The 10,368-nt window shown below is 37.1% G+C and overlaps 1 protein-coding gene across 1 annotated transcript; it reads right to left on the reverse strand.

The window, feature by feature from the left end:
• Nucleotides 1–1,961: 1,961 nt before the first annotated feature.
• On the reverse strand, nt 1,962–9,577 carry LOC109192270 (GBF-interacting protein 1-like). Its single transcript, XM_019342844.1, has 9 exons — nt 9,194–9,577; nt 8,134–8,177; nt 7,235–7,337; nt 6,521–6,632; nt 5,977–6,338; nt 5,129–5,498; nt 3,904–4,201; nt 2,993–3,445; nt 1,962–2,688 (listed from the first exon to the last, which is right to left on the reverse strand). The coding sequence occupies exons 1-9, from the start codon at nt 9,387–9,389 to the stop codon at nt 2,452–2,454; spliced, it is 2,175 nt and encodes a 724-aa protein (XP_019198389.1). The 5' UTR covers nt 9,390–9,577; the 3' UTR covers nt 1,962–2,451.
• Between the last annotated feature and the right edge of the window lie 791 nt (nt 9,578–10,368).

Genomic DNA, 10,368 nt, shown 5'->3' on the forward strand with positions numbered 1-10,368 from the left:
GTAAGCGAAGGGTTCCATGCTCGTCCCCGCCGTTTTCTCTGCTCCCGGCGAGATTTGGAGCCGCGGCCATTGCTCTCAGACGACGAAGTTGCAAAATCCGATGAATCCTCCACGTCATTATCAACCCCAAAGAATCTTACACGGCGGCGATGGCTCCTCTGCTCCGTCTTCTCGCTAGCCGCCTTGATTATGCTTCGCTGCAGGAACGAACCGCTAGACGAGGATTCGGCCAACGAAATCATCATTTGATCCGATGACGACGATGCATTAATATGATTGCTTGGGACGACGACTTTCTTTATCCTTCTCCTCAGTTTCTTGATCGTTTGCCTGGGGACGACGAAGAATTTCTGGCCGGGAGTTAGAATCTCGTCGCGCTTGACTACTGATTCCCATGGCTTCCGGAACACGTCGGGCCTGGCTAGAATGAACGACGGGTAGTACTCGTCGATGATCCTCGCCGCCGGCGTGGCCATGTAGTAGTGCTCCGTGGTGCCGCCGGGGTGAATGATCTTTAAGGCCGACGACGACCGAGGGTTGTTGTTGTTGTGGTCGTCGCCGGAGCGGCGGGCCGGAGATGGCTTAGGCTTTCGGAAGATGACGATGATTTTGCTTAGCATTATATTGGTCGGAGAGCTAAGAGTTATGGGAATGAAGGAGGGATATGATCTTAGGACCAATGGAACAAGAGAAAATGTTTGTCCTTAAAATAGGAGCTTCAAATACTAGGTTTCTACGAATAGTAGAGCCGGCAAGCGTGGCTTTAACTGTTTGTTTTTCTCGTCTGTAATCTGCATAGCCGAATATGCAATAGACATTTAGATAATCACATATTCCAAAGGAATTTATATTAACACTAGGAAGATTCTGTCGCACTAATATGATAAAGGAGTTAATTCCAACAATGGTCCTCTGACTATATTGATTTTTCAAAATTAGTCCTTGACTTTTAATTTGGACACTTTAGGTCCCTTGACTTTCAATTTCTTTCCAATTGAGGTCCTTTCGTCAGAATACGGTTAATTGAATTTTAAATGAAGGGGTAAACTCATCATTTCACCTGCCTATGTATTATTCTTAATATTTCTCCATTGTATATGCGATATATATGAAGATAATCTTAGTCGAAACCCTAAAATGTTCCTCGTCGTTCTCCATTTGCTGACTACTCGTGTGTGCGTTTCTCTATTATTGAGATGTTTACAAGGTATAACAACGAAATACGAAGGGAGAAATACGAAGAATAATACATAGGCATGTGAAAGGACGAGTTTACCCCTTCATTTAAAGTCTAATGAACCGTATTCTAACGAAAGGACCTCAATTGGAAATAAATTGAAAGTCAAGGGACCTAAAGTGTCCAAATTAAAAGTCGAGGACTAATTTTGGAAAATCACTATAGTCGGAGGACTATTGCTGGAATTAACTCTATGATAAAGCAATAAAAGTGTTAATTCAATTTTTAGTCCTAAATTGATATGTCACAATCCACTTTTAGGTCTTTTTTTATTAGAACATCCTTATTTGCCCAGCACTTTATGACATATAATGACCTCTCTTATATGGGAGGCCATGAAATCGAACTATAGTGGATACGTTGTTGACTTTTTGGGACCATTTTTAGTTTTCGTTAGCAAGATTGTTAAAATGCACTTAAATACAAAAACATTTCAATCTTTTTTTATACAAAGTAAGTTGAACCGCTATATTTTTTATGTTTATTTTTAAAAAAATCATAATTGAAAACTAAAATATCATTGTATTTAATGATATTTAAACTGTTTTGTTGCATTCAAAAAAAAAAAAAAAAAACTGTTTTGTTGATAAAAGAAGAAAAATGATCATGCCAGAATAATACTAGGACCAAATGTGAATGTTCTAATAAAAAAAGGATTTAGTGAACTGTCATCTATAAATCTATAATAAAAAATGGAATTAACTCAAACAAAAATTCAAACTACTGCCTCAAATTTGTTTATACCAGCTACTGGTTAGTGGTTACAACAGTATTGATACACCTTAGCTTGCTGTCAAAATGCCTTACAAAAAAGCTGCTGAAGCATATGATGAAGAGAAACAAAAGTATATCTAAACTCCCTGAACACCCAAAACTGATTTGCTTTTTTGAGTCCTAACCTTCCAAAAGGAGAAAGCAAGAAAGCAAATATAAAGATTTTTGACCCTCCATGCTGATCCTAAGAAACTGAAGACTTAGATGGCCCTTGGCAAATTGATGAGAAAACAATTTCAGTAGGACTGCTAAAGTAATATCCGTATAAAACTTTGATTCTCTCATAAGATGGTTGGTTTCATCCTTTCAATCTTCGGCCCGAGCAATAAAAAGATACCTAGGCCACCTTCATCATTTACTATCAATCTCTGTATCATCGTACCTCATTTCCGAGTATGAATTCTTGTTCCTGTTTTACAGTGGAAAACTATATTGCTAGCTTAGTAGCTGCTTGGCCAGGTAATATGTGAATGTAGTGGTTGATGATATATGCTGGCTGCGGGTCCCACAATATCAAGTGGTCCAGCCAACAATTGAGACTGTTGTAGCAGGGGGTGAACAGTAGGGGTCGTCACAGGAGGCACCGGATGGTAAAGACCAGAGGCCGTTCCATGAACAGGCTGCGGGGGTGTAGTAAATGCCACTTGACCCCGAGGAGAACTATAGAAGGAGCTCGCCTGCAAATTGAAAACCGGGTGGCACTATTGGCCCTTCAAAAAAGATCAGGAGATGAAACACAAGTATTTCGCTTTCACCAACACAACCACAAGATATTAGGTAAAGTGGTAAACAGCAAGACAGAAAAAGAATAGGATTAGGATGTAACAATGTAAGTAAAGTTGTTTTACTTCCCCTCTTATCATACCAAGCAAAACAGTAGAGTTCTAAGTAAAACGAATGTCCAGAAAAACAAAGCATGAAAATATTGCACCGAGTTGTATGTGGTACTTAAATCAAAGATAAGCCAACATAGACACTCACCTTGAATTGAGATGCAGAATTTTCATCATTAGATGACGGGTTCCCAACTGTTGCAGAAGCAGGATTATAATTGGCTGTAGAGTCATGTGGTCCATAGTTACCAGGGGCCCCAATGTGAGTTACGTTTGCCGAATTAGACCCCTGCTTATATTGTGATGGTAAATATTTGGCAACTGGTGGTGGTGGTGGTGGTGGTGGTGGATATAGACTGCCAGCCAGAGGTTGCTGAGGTAATGAACCATTGCTAAATAATTGTTGGATTGTCAGTGGCGCAATGTAAAATGGTAACAAATAGTGACCATATGGAATATAATGAGGAAGGTGCACTCCAGCTGGTTGTCGAAATAGAGGGAGAGGCGGCTGAGTTACACCTATAGAACTTTGCATAAGCCCAGAAAGTTGAGTCACAAGCGGTGTTGCAGCTGCTGTAGATGAAACCAGGTGGCTGCCACCCTAAATTCATTTAAATAATACAACAGTAAGCAAACATATGATAATCAAGCATTAAACAATAACTTTGCAGTCTAGCTTATTGCATTTTTAACTAGATATACCTTCATACATAAGACAAATGTTCAATTGAAAGCTTTCTGTTTACAGGTTTCATCTTTACTCAGAAGGTTTAGTGCACTCCACACAAGTGGCATTTGTTAGTTGTTAGTTTGTGGATAGCAAGACCAAAAAAAAAAAAAAAAAGTTCAAATGAACTGATCAAATTCCCAAAATAGAATGAGCTTAAAGCAAATTTTCGGAAAATAAAAAATAAAAAATTGTTTGATTAACTGAAAGGCACAATATAGTAATATACCTGGGCAGAGTGAGACTTGTAATTTCAGAAAACAGAATTAACAACTAAGGGAGGAAAAAAAACCTATATACTGTAAACATAGAGGCCAGAGAATAGAGCTTACAACAAAGTTTGGAGGACAAGACACATCACTAGTTTGAGAATCACAGCTGTCAAAAGATCGAAGCTGACTGCCTAATATTGGCGGCATGAAACCAAAGCTGTAGTTGGGAGATGTATGAACGGCAGAATGTTGCTGTCCTCCATGCACACTCTCTTGTTTTAATATTTTGTATTTTGGAGCAGAGGGCAAGACTTCATCTCCCTTGGATGGAGGATTCTCCTGCCCATGTGAAGACAACTGAGGATGATCAAAATCTTCTGCCACATCTACATCTACAGTTGTCAATTCACTTTCATTCCTGCACCCAATTATGAAATCAACTCACTGAAAAATGGTAGGATAATGAGCATATTGTTAATGTTCATCAGAAAACATAAGGTGAATAGGTGATCGACAATTCAAGAGGAAAAGCAATGTCAATCTCACACAAAATAGATATTCATATGTATCATTTCTACAATTAGATGAAAGGTTTTTTCTTTTTAAATTTTTTAGGTTACCATTAGATGAATCTATTATTAAAATAAATAAATAAAAGAAGGAAAATGCACAGTGAAGCGAAGGACAGGGAAGTGTGCACAGCCTTATCTCTGTTTTTTTTAGAAAGGTTTTCCCTAGAGGCCAACACAGAAGCAAACAAAAAAAAAAAGATTAAAAAAGAAAAGATAAAGATACGAAAACATTAAAAACAGAACTTACAAGCAGTAATAAGATTCTTCTATTAATTAATTAACCACCCTATTAAGTTAATCACCTATGTCATGTTAAATTTCTAATTTCATCATTGACTGCATTGGAAAAGGAAGAGGAAGTTGGACAGAAATAGAACTCAATATGAGAATGGAGAGTTTAGTGTCTCATATACATAATTCCTTTTTTAAGTCATCCTACTTTTGCCAATAATTTTAGAAATATAAACAAAACAAAAATTCCTTTTAATGGATGTACTAATATTTAAGGGAGTGAAGGGAAAGGGGAAAAAAAAAAAAAAGAAGCCTATTTTATTTCAGTGTGTACATCCAATGGAAAGAAGTATTTCTAAGTTTACATATCCTTTTTAACTTCCACAAGCACTGGTGTTATTTACACTTGCCATAAAATAATAACAGCCTCTGTTTGTCATCTTTCTCTGAGCAAAGTATAAATTTATAAGAAGAATTTATAAATCAAAGGAACATTATTACTCCATACTATGGGGGATTGGGGGAGGGAAGGAGAGAGAGACCTTGGAAATTGCTCTCTTGCAGTTTCTTCAATATGCTCAGTAGTTTTGGAAATAAGTGGCTTCTTGTCATCCTGAGGTACATTGTTTGAATTTGTGTCTAAGTAATAGTTAGCATCAAAGCTTCCAAAACAAAACCCAAGTTTTTCAGCTTCAAGAACCTGAAAGTGACTTGGGATAATAACATGTCGAACTTCCAAAATGTTCATCGACTCCTTTAACTTCTTTTGAAGTTCCATAACATCTGGCCTAGGCTTCCTTTCAGTTTGGGCTTCAACAGAAACCATAGAAAGTTCAGCTGAAGTGCCTGCATCAGATGCCTGAGCAGAATTTGCATTTGCAGCCTTCAGCTTCCAATCTTTAGCAATGCTAGCTGTTACAAAACAGAGAAAGTTTCAGTTAATACACTAATGCCCATTCATTTGGTGTATAACTGTAAAAGACGGAGTAGTTTCTTTTTATTGCCTAAGTTATTTCACATTTTTCATTGTTCACTTAAAGGAGAAAGTCTGCAAAACATTTTATACCCATTTGGAGGTGTAAAACGTTTGGCAGGATAGAAACAAAATGTCCTCCAACATGGATGAAAAATGGAAAGAAACTAGCAGGGTAATGGGATTATGCCATCCATCAATGTCTTCTTTGATGATCCAAAATGAATTTGGTTTCAAACTTGTAGTAAAAAATGTTTACTGATTATGCAATTTTATTTAACTTAACATTTCATAAGAAAGATTAGAGGAGCAACTTTTTTGCATATAATTACCTGGACACTCTGATTTGAACAAGAAGAAAAAGTAAGTAGAAAAGGAGAAAAGAATGGCACACTTCAATCCTGTTATAAAGATTACCAGAGGGTGTCTTGCTGTCATTAGAGTCAGAAGGGGCATGTTTAACAGGGACATGCTGGCTTCCAAGTTCACATCTAAGTCCTTCCACTGTACCAATAGATTGTGAATCTTGTGAAGACAATAGCACTGGATCTGATGTTGAGAAATAAGCTCTTGATGAGGGAACTAAAGCAGTTGATGTAGCAGTGTTGCCATTCATACTAGGATGCCTATGTGTATCCCTAGTACATTGTCCAACTTTAGGGCTTTTCCTTGCATCAATTGGTGCTGGACATTGCTGCCCCTCCAACTTACCACTAACATCACCAGCATCTGATCCAGAAGATCCACTGCTTGATCCATTAGGTAAGGCTATTGACAAGCTGAAGAAGGAAGATTGCAATAACAAGAACATCATTGTTACACCACTAAGAAAAATTGGATGGTGGTGAACTTGTACAGAATATGTTATTATAGGTCATAAAAGTTAGCATAACCATTTAAAGGAGCATGGATACAAAAGCAGATAATCACACACAAGTACCAAACTTCACATCTGCACCACCTTGAAATACTTTTCTCCTCCCGTAGAGTAGGAACAGAGGTACGGCTAATGCTCTTCTCCAACATTTGGCTGGTTTGGTTTTCCTTGCCAGAGTTTTTTCCCCTGCCAGAATCTAACAAGGTGTGCACGCAACATTTATGATCAAAGTTAAGGGTTACATAAAGAATTGGAAAGAACTTGCTAGCTTTTGTCTGTGATATCCTATGATAATAGTGTGGCATCAATTTTTCTTTTGGTACATCTGAGGGGAATGGGGTTTGGACCTAAAGCCTCCTACCTAGGGGCAGGCTTATGCTACTAGACTACAAGATCTTTGGCATAGTGTGACATCTATGTTATTCCCTGAATACATTTAATACCAATATTACATTTTACAACATACTAGTTAAATTATATCATTATAAATGTAGCATATGGCTTGCAATTTTTTTTTTTTATTTATAAAAAAGATAATAATTGCAAAAAAGGAGCACAAGCATATTCAATTGAGATCGGTATGCAGAACTACAGGCCTACAGTTGAAGGGAATCTGATCAAATGCAGTGTGATTAGCTCTAAAATGGGAGGCACTTATTACAAGAAGAATATTCATGAAACACCAAAACTTCCAAAATAAAGATTTCAGGAAAACACAACCAGTTTGGAACAATGCCTATCAGTCTGAGGGAACTATATTCCTGAAAATTAGCACAATAATGGATTAAAGGAGGTTACCATGAGATGCATAATGAGATGGATAGTTTCCATGGCCACCCTTATTCCAGCACCCCTGCATGCCCGGTTTCCAATTAGGCTTTGCAAACCCCTTGTTCATATTCTACAAAGGAAAATGTTTTTTTTTTTTCATTTATTTTTTGCAATACTAAATTAGAAGGAAAAAGGAAGCAAGAACTAAGATTATCATAATAAAGGAGAACAGTGAGAGCAAGGTGCAAATAATAGACTGCTGATGTTTTATCAAATAGAACATGCTCACCACTACAAGCATATGTGCTTGTTGGGCAAATCAAGAAGATAAATTGTAACACTCAAAAACAACACTGGCTCAATAAGGGCAATCTCAACATTGCAAATAGCAAAGGACTTACGCACATATTAGATGGAAAGGAAGTCCTTATATTTCTTTTTTATTCCGCTTTAGGGGTGTTAAACTTAGACCTCCACCCAGGAAAATTTGAAATGAAGCTTCTTAAAAAAAAAAAAAAAAAAAAAAAAAAAAAAAAAAAACTTGTGAAGGGTGGTTTAGGAGCAACAAAGTGTAGTAAAGACATTTCACAGGGATTTAAGCCAAACTCTTTTATTTTGATCTTTACCATTTCAAAACATAGAGATGCAAGTTCAGGCACCATGTAGTTACAACAAGAGAGGGAAGGATCGGAGACTGTATGTGAGAACATTTTCAGGGTCTTCTCACAGTTTGGCCATGCATAATTACAACCTTAAATAATTTGATTGCTTTTGCATATTATTTTGTCAACATTTTAAGAAATGCCTGGATGGCTTTTGATCTTTTTACAGAAATTTTCTGATAAAAAAGTTTGACCATTGCTATAAGTTCATAGGCCATCCCAAGCATATACAATTGCTTATGTTCAAATTCCATAATAATTTACCTCTTTCTTCCGGTCACGTTTCTTCTTTACTTCATGAAAGGTATCTGCAAACAGATAGGTGATTGTAATTTTGCCAAAGAAAATGAGTTTCTGTGTGTGTGATTATTAGGTAATGGGGTGCTGGGAAAAACTACCCATTAAATTCATGGATGTTCCAAAGGAATTCACTAAAACATAACAACTCATGAAACTGTTAAACCACGCATGCATACGATGAATTAATGGTGCATTTTACAACAAAAGAAATTAATCAGTTAATTTGACAAGACAATAATGATACAAAATAACTTATCAAGAGAATAAAGGAAAATTAAAACAAAATAACAGCATTTGAGCTCCTACAAGGTGGAATTTCTCTGATTGGGCTACTTCATAAACACATTTCAAATCGTACTACACTAACATCAAACTGAAACTGTAGACGGTAAACATCATGGAGGACCGGGAGGGCTTGAATGAAAAATTAACACTTATATAACAAATTAATAAAACCAGCTTAATATTTAAATAAAATGCTCCCAATTGAACAACAGATAGCATCCAAAAAATACCAAGGAAAAAAAAAATAAACAACAGAAACTACAAAGATAGCAGTTCAAGAAATGCCAATTATCAAAGGCAAGGGTTTCCTGTTTCCACCTGCAATCAGAAATCAATACTGTACTCTTAATTAACAGGCATGAGAAAATATCAATATTGACACCAAGTTAGTCCCTTTCTCCATGCCCTCCCCTGGCAGTTTAGCTCAGTCTGAAACAGATGCATATAGCCTATATGTAATTCAGTCTTAAGCAAATGAACATAGCCCAACTAAATTAGCTAAATCATAAATACAAATATCAATTAAAAAATAGAAAACAGAGAAATAATCAAATCAAAAGAATGTCATACCAGATAACTAAACAGCATTACTGATCACAAATGAAATCAATATGAAACCTATTTCACTCATAGCGAACACGATTTACGAATGTATAGACACCAAGGTCATAATATCATAACGGAAATGCATGCAGACACTGAATCACAAGGAACAGAAAAGCAGGGGGGCGGGACACACCCTGGAAGAGGAGCTTCTGCGTAGTCTCGTTGGGATCCATGGAGCATTCTTTAAGCATCGCATATATCTCCTCCTCACTGTGATTCCCAGTGATTTCCTTTATCTGCCGAATCGTCTCCCGCACATTGCTCGCGATTGAAACCCTTGACGCTGCTCCTCCTCCAGCACCGCTGTTCATGCTGCTGCCATTGCTCATTGTTACTATACCAACCCCGGCCCAAAATTTGTTCAAGTGTTGCGTATGTATAGTTGTGTATAATACCTGCTACGTATGTTGTTTATGTATATAGTATAATCAATATATCTTCTACGTGTATGTATAGAATAGTAGAGAGAAGAAAATGGGAAAAGCGATGGCGGAGGAGGAGGGGGAAGGAACAGTGACTGTGTCGTCCGTGAATAGAAAGTGTAAAATCTTTTTTAGGGGTTTTGAGTTTTGACCATGTTTTGACTCCAATTTGATTTTTTTTTTTTTTTTTTAATGTTTTGGTCATCTCAATTTTGTCAAATTAATTTTAAATTCATAATATTGCATAATCAGTCAATCGATCATATTATAATCTTTATACCTGATGGGGTGTGAACCCCGTGGGCTCGGGCCCAAGAAGAAAAGAGATCAAGCCCAAGAAAAAGAAGAGAAGTCCAAGAGAAAAATGGAGTAAGCCCAAAAGAGATACGAACCAAACCGAAGAATCGACTCGACCCGGAAGTCGGCGCGAGTATGGAATCGGCACGGTCGGCCTAAAACTAGCCGTTATCTCATATTAATCTCCTATTTATTACCCTAATTACTACCCCATTATCACCCATTAATTTCCCTTACTTAAACAACCATAACCTCTTATTTACTACTCATAAAACCCCTATTAAATCACCTTCAAACACCCATTGACTAGCCGTTGCCACCCTTTCATTTCCTATACAAATTATTGTTTCCATTATTAATTAGCCATCATTCTCCTAGTATTAAACCCACTAATTACTAGTGAATGCCTACCCAACAGTTACTACTTGGCTTGTTACTATAAAAAGAGGAAGGGAGTTAGAAGTGAGGGGGCAACCATTCTTACATACGAGGAGGCCACACATCACTCTCCCACAAACACTCTTAAGAAGACTTCACTCATTCATCTACATGTGGGAGGACTCTCCCAAGTATTATCCTACCACTCACT

The sequence above is a fragment of the Ipomoea nil genome, unplaced genomic scaffold, assembly GCF_001879475.1.
Source record: "Ipomoea nil cultivar Tokyo-kokei standard unplaced genomic scaffold, Asagao_1.1 scaffold1770, whole genome shotgun sequence".
NCBI classification, from domain to species: Eukaryota; Viridiplantae; Streptophyta; class Magnoliopsida; order Solanales; family Convolvulaceae; genus Ipomoea; species Ipomoea nil.